The 20,712-nt window shown below is 40.4% G+C and overlaps 2 protein-coding genes across 2 annotated transcripts; both read left to right on the top strand.

Moving 5' to 3' along the window:
* The first annotated feature begins 2,138 nt into the window (after nucleotides 1–2,138).
* Nucleotides 2,139–16,223, top strand: LOC6631833 (glutaredoxin domain-containing cysteine-rich protein CG12206). Its single transcript, XM_002055439.4, has 5 exons — nucleotides 2,139–2,734; nucleotides 4,247–6,135; nucleotides 15,462–15,695; nucleotides 15,763–15,828; nucleotides 15,906–16,223. Exons 2-5 carry the CDS (start codon nucleotides 4,447–4,449, stop codon nucleotides 16,077–16,079), a joined length of 2,163 nt encoding a protein of 720 aa, XP_002055475.3. The 5' UTR covers nucleotides 2,139–2,734; nucleotides 4,247–4,446; the 3' UTR covers nucleotides 16,080–16,223.
* A 2,179-nt stretch (nucleotides 16,224–18,402) lies between these two features.
* LOC6631928 (E3 ubiquitin-protein ligase MARCHF5) lies at nucleotides 18,403–19,938 on the top strand. The gene is made up of 2 exons (XM_002055440.4): nucleotides 18,403–18,523; nucleotides 18,685–19,938. Exon 2 carries the CDS (start codon nucleotides 18,900–18,902, stop codon nucleotides 19,773–19,775), a length of 876 nt encoding a protein of 291 aa, XP_002055476.2. The 5' UTR covers nucleotides 18,403–18,523; nucleotides 18,685–18,899; the 3' UTR covers nucleotides 19,776–19,938.
* The last annotated feature ends 774 nt before the right edge of the window (nucleotides 19,939–20,712 follow it).

Raw genomic sequence — 20,712 nt, 5'->3', positions numbered from 1 at the left:
TAGCCAGCCGGGTAGTCAATAGGCTGGGCAGCAATGCTTAGTCCGTCAGCGTCTTGGCCGCAGCTTGCGCATCAAATTAGCGGAAAATTACAGCTTGAAGTGGGCTTTTCTGCTGTTGCTGTTGTTGTTGGTGTTGTTGGTGTTGCTGTTGTTGGTGTTGCTTATGGCTTTGGTGTTGCCGTTTCGCTAACTCTGTTCATGTGCATTTGAACATTTTTGTGGCTTCGTTGAATGCACACACAAATTTGAAAAGCTTTGCATAGATGTTAATGGAAATCCAGCCAGGCGAGTACAATTAAAAGCAAAATTCAAAATGCAACAATATCATGCTGCTGCTGCTGCAGCTGCTGCAGTTGTTGTTATTGCTGTTTATGTTTTTGTTGTAGCTGCGACACCTGCACACAAATTGTTGGCATAGTTTTTGTGGCAGCGCCAACAACAACAACAACAACAATCGACAACGCCAATCGATCGATAACAGACATGTTAAATGGTAAGTCAACAGCAGCAGCGACGCTTGCAGCGACTGCAACGTCGACTGCGACGGCGACAGAGACTGCAACGTCAAGACGACAACTAGTCAACCTTAGACGGACGAGCCTAGACAAACCTAAGGCGCCAACAACATTAATAGCAGCAACAACAATGCACAAATACATATGTTGAATAGAAAAGATAAATATGTACAGACCAAGAGAGTAAGAGAGATAGAGAGAGAGAGAGAGAGAGATAGAGCGAGGGAGCGAGAGAAAGATAACCAAGCCATTGAGCCATGCCCAGGCGTAACCCATACATACACACGTACGTGTATGCAATATATATACACATATGAGGCAGGCGAAATAAATGAAATAGCTAAGACGAATGCCGCAAAAGTCGACGTTTACAAGCGACCGACAGTGGTATGCACAGTGGCCTAACATAACGCGCATCTGTTAACAGGTTCTGTTCATTGATAGCAGGTTTGGCACATGTTACTGCTATTCGGAATGTCCACGAATATCTACATGAGTTTGAGTATATTTTGACAGGTTTGAAGTGTAAGCATAAAGGAAAATTGAAAAGCTAAGGATCATTTTTGAGCTTACAGCTTGGAAATGTTAGCAGCAATGATATCACTTATTTTTAAGAATAAAAATCAAATCAAGTCGTTAATGATTTAAAACAAAAGTTTTCTTATCTAATCTTTGCTCGTTTTGCAAAGGAATTGTTGTGTAACAAATTTAACAGATTGGTAAATTCTCGATCAAAATAGTTTCTGATACATATTTAGTTTTCAATGGGCTCACAAAAATATGTTTAGATGCCGCCAATCTGATGCATGCTTCGCTAAGGCAATACTTAAAATTTTTATACTTACTCAAAGGTCATAAAAAAGATTCTTCTTTATAAATGGACATTTAAAAGGTTTAAAATAATTGTAATTTGCAAGATAGAGTTTTGTGAAAAGAACTACCATCATGGCAAATAAGTGCAGAAATATTATATTTGAGAATAATATGCATTTGATTCTAAGCTGTTTGCGATGTTGGTGACACTGTGCGGCTTGGGGCAACTGCGGCAGCCGCACACAATTAACTTTGGCAACAAACGAGTACTACAACAATAACAGCGGCAGCAGCAGCAACAGCAGCAGCAGCGGCAACAACAGGTGGGTTGCGGGGTGGTGGCGGCATGGGGGTCTGTACGATGGTTGAGGCGCTGCCAGCGTTGGCGTTGGCATCGGCGTCGACGTAGACAGCGGCTGCGCCTGCGCACGTAAACAAATTCTCGGCTCACATTGTTTTTGCCACTGCTGCCGCTGGCTGCGTCGTCGCAGCGCAACGTTTATGACTGCGATTGCTGACTTTTTGTTGTTGTTCTTGCTGTTATTTTTGTTGTTTTAAGTTATTTCGTTGGCGACGGCGACGGCGACGGCGACGTTGCTGCTGCTGCTGCTGCTGCTTTTTAACTGCTTTGCGGGTTTTTTTTTTTGGTTTCTTGAAAGCAAAAATTTAAAAAATAAAAGCAACAGCAGCGGACGCGGCAGCGACAGAGGCACGTAGAAAAAAAACACACACACAACAACAACAACAACAACAACAACAACAAATCCCTGGCAAAACACGCCAACCCAGCGCGACTTTGTTGCTGCGGTTTTCAGTTGCCAGCGCGATTTTGAATGAGTTGTACGCGCCGCGTTCGCTTTGAGGGGCCCAAAACTGAAAACCGAAAACCGAAAACTGAAAACTGAAAACCAAAAACCATAACTCGAAACTCTTCAGAATCGCGAGTGCGTGCGTGCGTGTGTGCCTGTGTGCGTGTGCGCCTTCGACTGTGTGTGTGTGTGTGTGAGCCGCGCCCACCCGCCCTTACGATAGCTGCCCCCACAAGCTGCACATTTTGTTGTATTTTTTTTTTGTTGGCTAAGTTTGGTTTGTTATTTTCGTGTTTTTGTTGTGCATGTGCCGCCAAATGAAATTTGTGTGCAACAAGCGGCGAATGCAGGCCAGCAGCAACAACAGCAGCAGCAACAGCAACAACAACTGTTACTTTTAGAGGTTAGGCGCCTTGTCCGCCCGCTTCAAATATTTTCGAACTGGGTATCCCACAACTGGTCAGCGCCAGGTTCAAGTGTAACCAGTTACCAGTTTCCAGAAACACGACAACAACAGCAACAGCAACAACAACAGCAACACCAACAGCAACAACAGCAACAGCAACAACAACAGCATCAGCTTCAACCACTTCAAATGTATGTAAATCTTGTTCTTAAAAGCGTTTTTATTTTTATTTTTTTTTTGTATTGTTGCTTTTTGTTTTCGACTCTAAAAGTATCGATGATGTGCGACCCATAAAAACTGGTGTATTCGCTTTGCACAGCATTTGGAAACAATGAATTTCGTTTTTACTGGACGCTGTAAATGCTGTTTGTTCTTTATTTTAGCTTCTTAGGCTAGACATGTATCATGTGTATGTGACAAAAACTGAGCAACATCAATCAATCAATCAATCTCCATAGTTAAGGGATCACAGTTAGTCTCTAAGACGAATCTTGCATCTCAGACTGGGGTATAGATGTTTTTGAGCAGAGTTTCTCAAACATATTTTCAGATTCAATTATTGTCTAGTGCGCCTTATAACTATTACTTTAATAAAATGTGTATGAATAAAGCTTTCTATTTATGAATACCCTAAAAAAATAATAATTGTAATAAGAACTCGGAGAATAAAGCTTAGTATACCTTATTGAAACAAGCAAAAATTCGCTTCAAGACAAATAGTTATGTCAAATGTCGTAAAATAAAACAACTAACATAAATATCATTTCTTTTATATTTTTCACAAAAATACTCTAGTTTCCCTTTGTTTTTTACTTTCTGTCTTTATTTTTTGCGCCTAGAACAAAAATTAAAGTGCAGGCAACATCGTACATACTCGTTATCTTTATACATCTTATACCCTGTAACCATTGAAGGTAGATGAATAAAAGTTTAATTGTTGTGCAGGCGAATCCATCAAATAAATATATATTCGGAGAGCTAGAGACTTTCAATCGCAGGTGAATCGTGATGTTTTTCCCCAATCGATAAGTATCGATTCTCATTTTTTTATTTTTATTTTTTTTTCTTGGAATTTGAGGGAACAATATTAATGTTGTTATGTAGACTTTTGCTTGCTTTACATAGCTCGAGGGTATTTGTTTTTTTTGGATAGTTTTCGCCGGCATAACCAAAATTCAAAAGTGTGGCGCTGAGGGAAGAAGAAAAAGAAGCTGGGTACAGAGTATCTCCAAGTCGACACTCTCACTTGTTTTTCTTGTGGTCTGTTCTTTTTTTTTTTGGTTTTTGTTTTATTTGTTCTGGCAGGCTTAAATGCGGTTTTGTGTGTTTCATTATAATAATGATTATTGTTATATCTCATTTTTTATGGTCGTCTTGTTGTTGTTGTTGCTTGGGCAAAGCTTTTAACATTTATTATGCAGCCGTTTGTCCCCAGCGTCTGCTTCTGAGTCTGAGTCTTTCCAGCGAACCGGGCACATCTTCGGCTTAAATGTCAAGCTCATGCTGGGAGCCACCATTCACCCAGTCAACCAGTTGGCCAGTTAGCCAAGTTAGCCAGTTGGCCGAGTCTTGTAGGTGCTTCTCTCTCTCTCTCTCTCTCTCTCTCTCTCTCTGTCGCTCTCTCGCTCTTGCTTGCTCGCTTTTTGTCTCCTTCGCTGGCGCTCTCTTTTGCTAATGACATTCTGTTTGCTCTTTCGTTGCAGGTACAATCTGCATGCGGCCAACTAACTGTAAAACGCGCCGTGCAACGGTCAGCAACAAATAGCACAACAGCATCAGCAGCAACAACCTGTAACGACAGCAACAACAGCGACAACAGCAACACACTTGAGAATTGCATAAAATTGAAATTAGATATTGGCGGCGCATCAAATTACCAAATGCTGTTGCTGTTGCCAGAACTATGGCAACGACAAAAATCATGGCAACAACAACAACCACAACAGCAACAGCAGCAGCAGCAGCAGCTGCGATTGGCAGCATGCAGCAGCAGCAGCAGCAGCAAAGGCCGTTGCGCGGTATTTCAATAATAATTGAATCTGAGCAACCAGCTAAGCCGGCAGGCAACAACATTGAAGGCGACGAAATGTCGCTCAAGTCGCAGACAATGTTGTTGGCATTTGGCGACAATAGCAGCAGCAGCAGCAGCAACAACAACAATGATAGCAGCAGCAATAACGATCAAGACAACAATTTGCAGACGCCGCAGGTTGACCATGCAAGCCATGTTGTTTTGGAAACTAGTTGCAACACGGTGGAAGCAACAACAGCTGCAGCAACAAACGAGCCAGCAACTAAATTATATCCACAGCTGCTGCTGCGCATTGGCCAGGCCGAGGCCGAGGTTAACTCTGTGCCTGTTGCTGATGCTGTTGCTGTAGAAATGGCGCCAGCAGCAGCAACTATTATCAGCTGCAATGTTGCCGATGACGTTAGAAACGTGTTACGAGCTGCAGCCACAGCTGAGCTTGAAGCTATTCAAATTGAAGAGAGCGCTCTCCACGGCAACGGCAACGGCAACGGCAACGGCGACGACGACGCTAGTCAGTTAACGTTAGGTGCAGTGACCGAAACAGTTGGCGTCTGTGCGCCACAGCACACGGTCAAGATACAGATAGCCAACGGTCAGAGCTCGTATTCAAGTCAAAGCCAGCCCAGGCTCGGCAAACAGATAAGCGTGGTAAAACTGAACGACAGCCAAAGCGACAGCGACATGGTATTACATTTAAAGCAACAGCAGCAGCAGCAGGAGGAGCAACAGCAACAGCAGCAATTGCTACAATTGCAGCTGCAGCAGCAACAGCATTCGCAAACGGAGGCACAGCCACCCACAGCGCCCTATCAGCTATGCTATTTGGTGTCCAGTGGCCAGTACTCGCCCTGCGAGACTCTAGACAGCGGCACTGGCAGCGATCTGGAGAGCATCAAGTCGCCCAGCAGCAACAGCAACAGCAGTAACATTGGCAACAGCAACAGCAACATTAACAACAGCAACAGCAACATTGGCAGCAGCGGCGTGCCCAAGCTGGAGCTGCATCTGAAGACGACGCGCATCCGAGTGAATACGCCGAGCGGGCAATCCGGAACGCACTCGCGCGCCTACAGCTTGACGGACAGCGAGGAGTGTGACGAGAGCAGCTCCTCGCTGAGCTGCGATTCGCTGCACTCCAATGAGGCGGCGCCGATACTTAAATTGGGCGCCCTTTTGCCCAGTTCGCTGCTGCGCGATATACGCGGCAGGGAGGTGGCCAGGGAGGGGCAGATGGAACAGTCTTCGACGGCGACCAAAATCGATGGACGTCCTCTACAATATGAGGCAGATCAATATTACAATTTTCATGTCAACGAGCATGCAAATTATCGTAGTTTCGGTCCGGAGAGCTGCAGTCGTATGTCGCCGGAATACGAGGCGTACTGTTTGCCAGGCGAAGCCGAGGACCAGGATGAGGATGCTTTTGCCGGCTACAAGGATGTGCGCCGCTCCTCACAAACATCCACAATACGCTCCTCCAAGGGCACCGTGCGCGGCGTCAAGAATCGTGTGCGCAATGGAGTAGCCACCTTCTTGCAGTTGCAGCAGCCGAATGTCAAGGTGAGTGCCAGCTGGTTACGTTTGTGTTTAAGTGCGAGTACTCAAAAGTACTGGTTAATTATACATTGAGTACTTAAACTCATGTTAGAGTGCAACAATACTACACAAGCTCAAGAGTCACGTTTCGAGCTGCTTATTGAGAGATCATCGATTTGCTGGCTCGTTCAAGTCGAATGACAGTTTTATTTATTGGTATATTCCCCTTAAGTTTCGGTTGCTTGTTTCATATTTCTGAAATTTTGATCACAATTTAAATTAAATTCTTGAATTAATTGCTCATTTTATTATATGTTCAGTTAATTTCTTTTATTGCTTAGGAACTTAGTTTACAATTTTAATTGTGCCTTACCTGAATCCCAAACTAAGATAAACTCCAATCAGAAGATGAGGAAATCACAATCTTTTATTATTAATTCGTTGATTTGCATGTTTCTTAAGAATTCAGATTGCTTGATATTTATTTCAATTTCTGAAATTCAACCTCAACAGGAACTATTTGAGGCTCCGTTGCAATGGCTTTCCTTGAAGTTCAGGCCTAGTTCCATTATATTTTTTTTATTAATTTATTGTGTTCTCAAAAAAACAAAATATTTGCTTGTTTTCGGGAAACAAGAATATAATAAAATATAATTCGATTAATTAATTGGCCCGAAGACTTAATGTGCTTACGTATAAAATTGATTATTATCGATCGATTCCTGGAATTAATTAATGACTATTTGCTTTTAGCTATAGAGCATAACCACATTCCAGAGCTCGGAAACTAAGGATCCTCTTGGTGTAGCATACTTTTAAGAACTCTCTGGCCATTTGAGAAAATTGAATTGAGAATGCGTGCACATTGCATAATGCCTATAAAATCACTTTGAATCGAGAATAAGCCATGAATGAGTGCATTCACATGCAGCGGTTAATCAAAATATTCGAAAAAAAAAAAACAAAAAGAAGAGTGGGTATTTTGTTGTTGTCTTTGCTTCATGAGATTCATTGAGAAAGTTGGCTTTGTGTGTTTAACTTTTGTCTGCGGCTGTCAGTGAGTTGCGTGGGTGTCTGTTTGGGTCGCTGACTTCCCCCCCACACACACGCACACACGCACACACGCACACACACGCATACACACACATTATGCAATGCATGTGTGTGTTAGTGTGTGTGCGCGCGCGTGTGTCTGCTGCTGGAAATCTTCAGTCTGCAGTCTTCAATTAACAGTCTACACCCCCAGATTGACTCACGTTTTGGGCTATGTGAAAGCCAAGCTTGTCCAGATGTTGTTATTGTTTCTGTTTCTGTTTCTGTTGCTGTTTATTGCCTGTTGTTGTTGTTGTTATTTTCAAAACTGATTCATAGCAACAACAACAGCTCACTGAAAGTATGACCAACTAATAAATCATTCGATGCGTTCACCGAAATTTGTTCGTCGGGACTTAAATCAAAAAATTAACACTCTGCTGTCTATTTACAGAACGTGTTGTTGTTGTTGTTGTTGTTTTAATTTACCGTTAAGTGGCTTAATATGCTGCCCCGCCACAGAAAGCCTTTCGGGGCAACTCCAATATGGCATCGAATCAGAATTTCCATAAACACGCGCGAGACGGAGCTCCAAAAGTTGGGAAAGTTTTTGGTGTCGCCCGCTTTTGGGTTTGGCGGAAGTAGATGGCTCAAGTTGTAGATAAAACGACGCGATAAATGCTAGCTTAGATGCCCCTCCCCCCCTCGCCCCCTTGGGACTGACTAAGTGCAGTTACTAAGTTGTAGTAGTTACTTTTGATTTCTATTTGGCTTTCTTTCGGCTGCTTCGGCTATCGCGAAAGTTCTCAATCAGGGTCAGCTGTGGCCCTGGCACGCTTCCATCGACGGTCTGACCCATTTTTTGGCTTGAAAGCCGATGATTGAGCAACAGCCAGAGCATTAAACAATAAGCAGCCCCAATTGCAGTGTTATTGAAATTGCATTATTTACGCATTGCCCACAAACTGTCGAGTCATCGACAAAATAGTAGACACACACAGATACATATGTATCTTGATGACTTTGTATCTTTTGGTTTGTATCTGTAACGATGATTCGCTCATTTGGCCAATGCTGTTATCGCTTGTTCGTTGTTGTTGTTGTTGTTGTAGTTTATTTTTTTTTTGTGGTTTGCGAAATCAATTACATACACGTGTGGTACAGGGTGTCGTTCTTGGTTTATCTAAGCATAATTTGTAAATTACCTGCAAAAATGAATATAGAAAAATTGTAACCACAACTAAATTGTGATAGTTATCTATGTGGGCGTGGCACACACTCATTATGCTAGCTTTCATTTTTATATGATTTCGTCAATGAGCAAAGCCAAAATTCGGCTAAACGGCCTAAGCGGCCGAGACACGCACAACAACATACATACTTAAACGAAAAACAGAAGAAAATTTTAAATATAAACGTAAATTATCTAAATTATGTTTTAATGGCCGCTCCACTCGTTTCAACTCGTTTTCGCAGTTGACTTGTCCATCGAAAGACAAAAGCGCCCAAATTCGACGGGTTTTTGTAACCTCATCTGCTTCCCCCCTCCCCACCACCCTTTTTAGGTCCATCGAATAAAAAATATATGTTTGACTTTTTGTAGATGCGCATAATTAGCGCGCTAGCCGCTCTTTATCATTATAATACATATTTGTTTGCTTTTGGCTTTTGGTTTTTGGCTTTTGGTTTTTGGTTTCTTGAAAATTATGCAATCGATTGTTTCAACAATCCCCCTCAGTCTACACAGTTTCCAATAATTATAATATTGATTTGCTCTTCAAGGCCAACAACGCCAATTCGACGTTATTATTTATGTGCAGGTGCCATAAGTGTTTCACAGATTAACGTCCATTCAAAAATGTTTAGTATTCGCTTATTTTTTATTTTAGCATAAGCATAATGGATAGACATATGTGTATGTGTATATATCTGAATTATGACTAGCTTTATATGATCAGCAAAAGTTCCTTATTATATTGAGACAGCATTTTTTAAGATTTGCCTGCCAAGTCGCGATTTTATTTGCTGTTAAATAAATATTTATTGCGTCTTGGAACCACACTCAAACTAAATCTTTATATATACATATATATATTTGTTCAAATCCTTGTATTTGGGCATTTTTAACTAAAGTTTAAGTTAAAGCCATACTTCGTATTAAGTGAAGACTAATTGGTTCTTAATGTAAATAGGGCTTAAATTTTCATCTAGTTTATATTTCATCAAGTTATTATATCCATATTACATAAATGGAATCGATTCTTGAATCAAGTACTAAAAATACATGAAATTTATAAAAATATACAATAGAATTTACAAATTAAAGCGGCTTTTCAATTGCCTAAATCTGCTTTCATAGAAAATAAAAAACGTTAAGCCTACTTTAAAATATGATTGGATTAGTCTAAATTGCAAATCATATATTTAACAGGAGGATAGAATTGCAATGTGGCTTGTAAATAAACAGTTGAGCGATTCATATATAAACATCGACAGTGCTGTAAATCGAGCGACAAGAGTATTAGAAAACCGAAGACTATCAAATTGTTGATAGGTGAAAATTTCTTGTCAACTTTCATCAAGCTTACCTGAAAGCTTAAATGAAAGAATACGCCTCACATGGGCCATTTTTAGGCGTAACAACACGCCTCCATCATTATAGAGATTTCTCACGTTTTCACAAAAAAAAAAAAAAAAAAAAAAATCCCAGATATCTTATGACCTCAACTAAATAATAATATTGAGAAAACTTTCGTCTTTGATTGCCCGTGAAAATGCACTCGCAGCTGTCTTTTTGTCGCTCTGCCTCTCCGATTTGGGACCAATCGCTCTGCCAAATTGCGAAGTGAAGTCATCATTTTAATGCCATCAATTAAGAAACAAAAAAAAAATATGCACAAAATATATACGTAATTTGATCATTTTTAGCAAATGTCGCTAAACTCAAAAAACTCAAATGAACTAAAACCAAATGCAAATGATGCCGGGCCGCACGCTAAGAAATAAAAAGCAAACCGAGCTCGTTAAGAAACAATTTGGTATTTGTGAAAAAATATATGCAAATGAATAAGAGACCAAAAAACAAAAAAAAAAAAAACCATAAAAAACAATGCATATTTCTATTCGACGGGGGTGGGGTCTGGAGAAAAAAAATACCAAACGCAAAACAAACTTTGAATTCGAACGAAAGTGAAAACGAAAACGAATTTTACGTGACCAGGCGCAGATTTATGGTGCTGAGAGATTTTTACAGCCACAATCCACAAGCCGAGGCGCCTCCACATTGTTTCACAAAATACAAATTGTTGCCATACAATTAAACAACAGCAACAACAACAACAACAACAACAACAACAACAACAACAACAACAACAGCAACTACAACGGCGACAAGAGCAAGAGCAACTGTTGGGCATGGGGCGTTAGCTGCATTTCAATTTCGATTTGCATTCAGGGCCAAAAGAAAGTAGCAAATGGGCTTATTAAAATATCCAATTATTGCCAAATTGATGCTCGCTTTTGGCCGCCGTAACGAAAGTGAAATGTTTCACTTAACATATGTGTGTGTGTGTGCGTGTGTGTGTGTGTGTGTGTGTCGACGTGTGTGAATTTTAATGCTAAGCCAGCTCGCACCTGCAGCTCAGCCAAAGACTTAAACTGAAATTCAATACCTACCTCCCCCCTCTACTTCCTCCCTCAACTCAAAAAGGCCAACTGAAATTGAAACCGAAGCTTGTTACCACACCGAGAGCCATGAGAACCGTCAACAAGCCGAGGCCGAATGTTGATGATGCGATGCCGCCCTTTAATGCACTTTAATATAAAGGGTATAGCATCGCGTGGTCACGTTTTCAAAATTCGATATGCAATTTATTTGTCAAGGCTGTAAACCTGTTCTGAACCAATATTTTGTTTCAGCTTTCAGCCGAACCTTAAACCGATTTAGTTGGATTAAAAACAGTTGGGCCCAAATCTGAACCAAACGGCCTTTTTTAACTTTCTTTTTTTAAGTTTAGAATTGAAAACTTGAATATATTTAACGGCACTGCTTCATTTCATACTAGATAAAGGTTCACAAATCGAATCGAACCAAACCGATTCTAAGAACATTGCCATGAACCGAACCAGCGAACACTTGTGTCATACTTTGAGCATAGCTAACTTCCAATGGTTGTCAATTGTAAGATTCCATAAGTTCATTTTAAATTGATTGAGTTAGTTCATTGAATGACACATTCAGTTCCTAAATGCGGCACCTTTGTTGTTTATTATTAAAGCTCTTTGGAAACTGGTCACAGCGCAAAAGATTAAACATTTAAATTGTAAAGGTTTCTCTCTTCATTATATTCTTCGAATAATATACGAAATGTCTACATTTTCGGTTCTGTTCGTGAGTCAGTTTTTGGAACTTTTTATATCATATTAAAGATGCGCTCTAAACCAAACTGTCTTCCAAAGGGCTCGGTTCATAGTAAAGAATAAATCGCAATTCCGGGTTCAACTCGGTTCAAAATAGGCTTGCCAGATAATCTATAATACTTCATGCTAGAATTAATGATAGCAATCATTTCAAGCGCAAAATATATATATTTCTTTTACTTTGACCTAATTCTGTATTTGATGGCAACCTACTACTCCGGCGTTGGCCTTAATGGAAGGGAATCGATAAAAGTTATCGATACCAATTAATCAAATGCCAGCTGAAAGTTAGCTAGATATATTTTGGCTATTTTTTAGACATCAGGTGCGCTTGTCCACTGAATTGTGAAAACTTGTTTATAATATTGTTGTACAAGATTTGCTAATTTCGAATTCTTTTGATGACTTTTTTGTTTTTGTTTTTGTTTATTGTTGTTGTTGTTGTTGTAAGCCTAAAAGGTATTTGAGCGTTTGGTGTTGTTTGTTGCCGCCGCTCGGCTTTCCCTTCTGCCGGCCACGGGCCGCCGTTCCCAGGTGCCCAATTGATCGGAATCGGCGCACTTGGGCACGCCCCGGGTGAGACGCATTCGCTTACATAATGTCCAGCCCCATGTGACGTATTAATTGAACTTTATGGAACCACGCGTCGAGTCGTGTGAACGTTGCTGTTGCAGTTGCAGTTGCTGTTGCTGCAGTTGTTGTCGCTGAAGACAACTCCTTTTGCTCACATAACCGAATGCTGTTGGGTCTGAGATGCTGGGCTGGTTGCTATGCTATGTTTCCCGACGCATATCGCGACGCGATTGGCAATCCTCCAATCGACGCTTGTCGATCGCAAGTGACCTGCTTTCTCTTTTTTGTTTTTTTTTTTTTTTTTTTTTATTTTTACCCACTAGCCTTACCTGTTGCCGCTAAAACATAAAATAAATTGTAATGTTGGCTGTGGTTGTGGCTGTGGCTGTGGCTTTGGCTTTGGCATATTCGGATGTGGCCTGTCGACGATTCTGCAGAAGCATGTGTTAATTGTGGATGCTGGACAGTGACAGCTCGGACAGTGGATCACAGTTCAAATGCGCTCGTTCAAACAGGGGTTGAAGGGGAACTCCTACTCGGCGCTCACTAAAAGCTAAACGAGTTTTCGGCTAAAAACATTTTCGCCGCTGGCGTCTTTTGTCACTTAACATGGCTTTGAACTTTGCTGTTAGAGGCATCCACATCCACATCCATGTTCACATCACAAATGACGCTTAATGGCAATTATTAATGTACCAGTTTTATATATATATCTTTTTATACTCGTGTTGCTTAGCATAACGTTAAGTATGCCATATTACCTGTAAATAACAAGCCTTTGCTACAGCATCAGCCTCTTGGCTTATGAGCCAATGAGCTGTCCGGCCAGTTGGATAAAGATGCCACAACTTGGAACAGGTGCACAGCATTAAGACAGACACCTTTATCGCTTATACCCAGCGTCCGACTTCCATATTGGACATTAGAAATTTGATATAAATATTCTCTTATATCATACGAAGAACAAGCTCATCATTTTATGGTCCCGCTGTGAACCCATATTATCCAATTTCATTTGTTGAGCATAACCGAGTACGTTCACACAGATTGACACGTAATGCATGAGTTATTCTATTTACTTATAATATAATAATAAAGTTGCGTAAAGAAAGGTTCGATTACATTATTGTTCTACTTTTAATTAACGACATAACTTTGGCTGCTCAATCTATTTCTTATTATGATTGCAAGTTGATATCTTTACGATTGTATAATTTATTGCGTTATGACAAACTCTTTTTTCATTTGAGTGCAATCAGCAATATAAGCTGATACGCAAGAAAAAGTTATATAATAATGAAAAGAATCATATTTATTTGACATGCACCTCATTCTACTTGTTCAGCGACAAGAAAATTGAAACTGGCAAAATATTGCGTAATTGAGTACATCTAATTAAAATATCAATTTCGTGAAAGTATCAAATGATGCAAAAAGAAAAACTCGATTAATTCGAAGTGTTCAGACTTACGAATATACTAGGGACAATAAGTGCTATGGCATTAAACCTTTACTTTAAAAACATTTCTTATTCTTAATATTAAGTCAATTTTTTATTTTATTAACCATGTTGAGCTCATTTTAAGGGCTGCTTGATAGCCAGACAATAGTAGTAAGATCTGTGTAAAATACCGAGCCAGCTAAATGGATTGATGTCAATTATTTCATATGATTGCAAGACTTTGTTTTACAAGACATGTGTAGTCCATGCACACTGTGTAAGAAATGTCTATTACATTTTATTATGTCATTTATTATGAGCATAACTCATAAGCTTTTGACAGCTACTGTCACTGGCGGAGCGATGCAGAGTTCAACGATATCTATCGGATGATCGATAGCGATAGGCGGTCTGATCTGGTTAATCAGATTGCCAACTTGGCCAGCTAACGGTATACAGGCAGCGCACTGCTGCCAATTAATTTGGCGCGAAAACAAGTTGCAATCGCAGTTCGTACACACACACACACACACACAGACACACACCCAAATGGAAATAGGCAGGAAAATGTGCGGCTAGTGCATTGTTGGCAGTTTTCACTTAGCGCATTTTTCAAATTCGCAGCGCCTGTAAATGTCGTTAAGTCATTTTAAATGCCATTTACACAAATTGGCTATGCGTAATTTCCAATTGGTTTTTCATTTCATTTTGATTGCCGTATTTATCTGTGTGCAGTCAGTCGCAGTTACGTTCGCATTCGCTTTGGCCTAGCCGGGTTGCCTTTGTTTATGTGTTCCGCCCAATTGAATAATCGAGAGCATAAATAATTTACAAGTTCGATTATGAGCTAGAGATCTACGCCTGGCTGTACATTTTTAACTGCCTTAATTAGTTCATAATTTACGTTGTTTTATTTTTAACCTTCTCTCCAATTAGGCAATTAACGCCAAGCTGCAAATTGCTTTAGCTCGAATTGGGGCTGCGTTATGTGCTACGCATATGAATGAGAAGCGCAAAGAAAGGCGCAACTGCATGGAGCCTAAAAATAGTATGCACAGTTTATTAGATGTGTTTAATTGTCCGTCTTTTTGTAGAGCTTTTAACAATCAGACTATTGGGTGGAACACTATTTTCAAGCAAATCGTTAAGCTGCCATACCTTTTGTAAGAACTTCTTCAAGGCACTTCTTTATACAGATTCGGAAATTCGAACATACTCATCACATATTTTGATTGTTTTTGTGTTTCGGTCTTTTTAGCACCTGAACTTGGATTTAACTCGAAAGAATTTCAAGGTTCAAGCCACTAAACCAAATCGTATGTACTCTAATACCTAAGAAAAAGGCAATCTTTGTGGTTGAACACTCATAAGCAGCAAGAAAAAGATCGAAAATTGTATGCTTAAATCAAGTAATTCCGTTCTTAAAAGTACATTAAGACCAACTTTAATTTATTCGCGTATGAAATACTTATTTCAAGAATGACACTATGTGACCGAAAAAACGTGAATGCAGTCAAGCTTAGCCTGAAAACTTAATTCAACAACTTTTAATTTTAGCGTCGTCTTACTCGTTTCAGCGCTTGCTGTTTTGCCCCACTGTGCGTTGGGTTTGTTATTGACATTTTTCAAGCCCGAGCATAACAAACAATCTTGAGTTGACTTTGAGTTTTCACAAATATTTCTCTTGTTCAAATTGCTATCCCAATTAGCAAATAGTTTTGTATTTGTATCTAATAATTTAATGCTTTATACATACATATATCGAAATCTGTGTCGGCTTTTGCTTTTGTTGAAGGTGGCCTTGCGAGACCGTAGTATGCCTTTATATGCTTGTATGGAAACGAGTTATACTAAAGTATTTATTCCGATTTATCACCTGAACTAGAACTACATGGAGAAGGATCTGGGCAAGGTAGTACTGTACACAACCAGCATGGGCATCATACGGGATACCTATGCCAAGTGCGCCAATGTCAAGCAGATATTGCGTACACTGCTCGTCAAGTTTGAGGAACGGGATGTATTCATGAGCATCGAGTATCAGCAGGAGATGCGGGATCGCATGCACCATGAAACGATCCGGGTGCCGCAGCTATTCGTTGAGGGCCAGCACATTGGCGTAAGTATCTGACAGATACTCTTTAATAAAAGATACAAGTCGAATTGAGATATTGCATTTTCTGCAGGATGCCGACACGGTTGAGCGTCTGAACGAGAGCGGCGAGCTGCGCCAACTACTGCGACCTTATAAGGTGAGCCAAGACTGGTTTAGCTTCAATTTGTCATCTGTTATCTGTAATCTAAAACTGATTCCTTGATATCTATTTAGTCGCTGGCAACGGCGTACACCTGCCAGACCTGCGGAGGCTTTCGATTGCTGCCCTGCCCCTCGTGCAATGGCTCCAAGAAGTCGGTCCATCGAAACCACTTTACCGCCGAATTCGTGGCCCTCAAGTGCATGAACTGCGATGAGGTTGGCTTGGTCAAGTGCCCGACATGCTAGAGTTCCCCTTCCCATTCCCCCCCCCTCCCCTTCCAACTGGCCGCCGAAGCTGATTAAATTGGATTTATTCACTCGCGTACCATTTTGTTTCGTTTCTAGTAATAATGCGTATTTACCCAAGAAGTGTGTGCTTTTTTTTTCAAATTTTTTTTTTTTTTTTTTTTTATATATGTATATGTATGTATTTTGTATATCTACTTATGCTACGAAGTGCAAATGTTGTCGTTTGTTATTAACAGTTGTGATATTTGAGTCAGTTGGCTGCAAGTCTCGCATTTGGGACTTGGGAACAGCTCCAGAGCTGGCGATGTCCCTGGGATAGTTGTGCGAAGAACTGCAGAATATATATACATATATGTATATATGTATTTATATACATAGTTTCTTATGTAAATCAAAGACAAAAATATATAAATAAAAATAACTTAAGAACTTATATGGTGTTCACCAAATACTTATTGTGTTGATGGAAAAGACACATTTCTAAAAGGATTGCTGGTATTTCAAGGGAACTTGGTTAGTTACAGAAAACAAAACGCCTCAAAAATCTTTGAAAATAACTAAAAATTATAACTATAGATACATAGACATTTAACTATAGATATAGGAGATAGTTACAAGCACTCGCTGCTACAGCTGTAGCTGCATTCATGTAGCGGGGATTCGAACCGGCATGCTCTTCGCTTGAATGTTCGGGTCACATCAACGGCACATGGGGAGATCTAAGGTGCAGAAAGATTACGGAGCTATTTTGCTGGTAACAAACTGATTTTCGCAAGACGGATTGGATTCCATAACGCCAGACAGGAGCTATGTAGCTACTTGGTAAAAGGTTGGGATGGCATCGAAGTTTACCCTGAAGCGTGTTGATGGAAACTCTCTAGGTCCACTTAAGAACCCTATCGCGTGTGTACTACGATATGGGACTTGCCTGCAATTGATGGTGCGCTTGCGCAAGCAGACAACATTTGAAAAAGTTTATTGCATGCTTTTGGGCTGAGCAAAAATATGTAATGCGACGAAGCAGAGTAAGAAATCGTGCTTTGCTAAGCTCCCTTAAATTTAAAAGCTTAGATAAGTTACCAAATGTGGGGTTTTAAGAAAAGCACCAAAAACTCTGCGATCAATTGAAAAGCCAGTGCTGCTTATATGTTTATTAGTCTGACCAACACGCGACAGGTCGCCGGCTCTAATTCACTGGCAATTATGCATTTTAAAATTTGTTGTTAAATAAAAAAAAGTGACAGCATCTAATTGACAAATTAAAGGCATTTAACAAAATAACAATGCTTAACATTTTTCTTTTGTTATTTTCATATTTTCTAAAATGCTGGAAAATAAACTCTAGATCGCGTAGTGGGCCAAGCATCTGAGCATGAGTTAAGGGCCTAAACTCCCGGAAAAAAAACATATTTTAAATAAGAAAATGGCTGGCTTTTTTGATTTAGCACATAGCTAATATTAGAATAAATCTGTTTTGTCTGAAGTTGACGCGCTTTACAAAAACAATTCCGTTGAGAATTCCTATTCAAAATAGTTCATTTGACCTACGAATAGGCACAATTTATATATGTCTTTCATATATATGTTATATCTTATTAATAATAATATATATATACATTTGTACATTTTCATTTATTTACAAAATATATAAATATATTCCATTCAGCGAGCAATTTTTTGATAAAATGTGTTGCATACCTTCGGGCTGATATTTAAATTAGACAGTCTGTCTATTGATGCCGAACAGTTGGTGTATTTAAGAGGCAACATATCTTAAGTTTGGAAAATGCAAATGCACATATTGCGGAAGAAACAAATACTATTAGGGAACAATGCAGCCTCAAATGTGCTACTGGAAATATGTATTTTGATGACGAATTGCTGTCTTAGGTTCCCCCATGAAACTATTTTTTTTTCGAAGTGAAACGCTTCATTTTCGGTTTTTTTCTTCTCTTGTATTATGGTTCGCGCCTGGTTTAGTTTTGGTTTTTGGTCAACTAAAACGGCTTAAAGGTTGTTTCGTTGTCAAAAAAAAAATCAAAAAATTCCGGGCTCAAAGTGATTCCGTTAAAGCCCAGCTTGAAGCCTTGATTTTGATATGTATATTTAAAAGTCAAGAAGCGCTCCAGTCGAGTCAGGCGACAGTTTAAGAAGACAACTCTGGGAACTGGGCATTTAATAGATAACCTCGAGCTCGTATCAATGGTAAGGAAAAGGCGTAGGGTTGCCTTTGTGCCGTAAAAAATGTATTTCACCCGTTTCGTTAGTTCACAAAACTTTGAATCGTGTGATTTATTAGGGTTTTCAAATGCTTAAAAAAATACTATGAAAATTGTGTTAATTGATAGTGAATCGCAGTTGTTCTTGGATTTGTTGGGATTGCGTAGTGCTTCTGCTGGGTCAACAGCTGCTTGATTTGTGTAGGGTGTAGGGAATATGGCGTGAGTATTATTTAATTTAGAGCGGCTGCTGAAAAACATCGCACGCCTTGCCGAAAATTTTAATCTCTCTATTTTTCTAACTCTTAAATATTTATATTTTATTCTGCCTGGTAATCGCAATCGTTTCGGGGCTGATTGGTTAATTGACATGACTGGTCAAGGGCTTGTTCCAGAGCTTGGCGGGGAGCCAGAGTCATTAGCGCGAGAGTCGGAGCGCACCTGCTGGATATGCTTTGCGACTGAGGCGGAAAACCGTCTGGCCACCTGGTTGCATCCGTGCCAGTGCCGCGGCAGCACCAAGTGGGTGCATGAGAGCTGTCTTTATCGCTGGATCGACGAGAAGCAGAACGGAAACTCGCGAACGAAGGTATCCTGCATGCAATGCCGCGTGGAGTACATCATAATCTTCCCCAAGGTCAGCCGTATGGCGATGATCCTGGAGCGCTTTCAGGATCTAGTCCGCCAGTGCAGCCCGTTTGTTGCTGCGAGCGCATTCCTCGGTTCCGTCTATTGGACAGCCGTCACATATGGCGGCATCACGGTCATACAAGTGTTCGGCCAGCAGCGCGGCATGGAGCTGATGGAAAAGGGTGATCCCTTTTTCCTGCTGATCGGGCTGCCGTTCATACCAGTCGCTCTGATCCTCACCCGTCTCATCCGCTGGGAGGACGCAGTTCTACGCCTCTGGCACAATCGTCACAGCATAGTACGCAAATTGCCGCTCGTTAACTGGTTGTTGAATGCCCGAACGAATCCGGCGACCCGTGTTGGGGATCCGGCTCCGCCGCCAGTACCCGATGAGCCCGTCGACTTTGCCCGCATCTTTTGCGGCGCCATCCTATTGCCCAGCATTGCGACAGTAATGGGCAATGTCATATACAGGAACATGTCAGCGCCGCTGTATCGCACGCTGCTCGGCGGCCTCACATTCATCGGATTGAAGGGCATTCTCAAGATCTATTTGCGACAGAAACAATATCTGAACAAGACACGCCGTCACATCGTCGACTATACTGAGGAGAATGTGCGCACCTATATGCCAGCCGGGCAGTCCCGATCTCAGGCAGATATGCGACAATATGCCGGTTCCGACGACAATGATTCTGAACCCGATGAGGAGAATGTGGATGATGAGGTTGTGAATGAGGATGCGACCACAACATCGGAGCTAGATGATTCCGATTCCGATGATGTTAGAGATCATGTTGTTATAAGCGTGCCAGACCGTCCATACACATTGTTTCTTAGCTAAATTGAAGCATGGTTCTAACCAGACCAGGCAGCGGAATGCCTCCAATCACAAAACTTAGTGTTCATGCATGGAAATTCCAAAGGGATATCACAATCTAAATTCTTTTGTGTTTTAATTACATAGTTTTGCTGCACTTATCCTAAACCACAAAAAGTTCAAAGTTGCTCTCTCTCTCTCCCCCTCTAACACACCTTTCCTCTCGCTCTCTCGCATTCTCTCTCTTTCTATATCAATCCTTGGAACCGCGCACAGAAGAACAAGTCTTTAGTCCCAAAAAGTGATAGGGCTTTTCAGCCCATAGAACTATAGGCTTTTAGCTTTATTTTAGATTTAAGGTCCACTCTTATATTGCAATCTTTAATTCACAAGCTTGTCTTATACTACAAGTATTACACGACAGTTAAAATGGAAAGTTAAATCCGATCGCGATCCGTCATAAGCCCATATTCCAGAGAATTGAACTTGGGAATGGGAATGCTATGTAACTTGTAGATTTCAGATGCCGTTATGCAGTCAATTTTATGATTCAACTTCTGGTGTAAGAAAATGTCGTCTACAGATTTCTTTGTTGTGATCTTAGCTGTCTCCAGCTTTGAGCCTGTGAACTCGTTGTTCATGGTTCTTAACATATCCTTATACATACCATAATTATTAATATTTTTTAGTATTTTAATATATAGTTCTTTGATGAAATTCGGGAAAATGTGAAAACAAAATGTGTTGATTTTGGCGTTAGGAAAATATAATTTTCAAGGCCCACTTAAATATTAGAACCTAACACCTTTGGAATGGAAAATCCATATGAAAATACTAAGCGAACTAAAATACCTTAGGCGGAAATGAGCAGATGCTCAGCAGCAATTGCGTAGCTACCTTTAAATTGAAATTGAAATTAATATGTAGCATACTTATTGGAGCACACTTAAATGGATGATCA

This window comes from Drosophila virilis, chromosome X, assembly GCF_030788295.1.
Source record: "Drosophila virilis strain 15010-1051.87 chromosome X, Dvir_AGI_RSII-ME, whole genome shotgun sequence".
NCBI classification, from domain to species: Eukaryota; Metazoa; Arthropoda; class Insecta; order Diptera; family Drosophilidae; genus Drosophila; species Drosophila virilis.
Note: the sequence above shows the minus strand (reverse complement) of the source record. Positions and strands in the feature narration are given on the sequence as shown.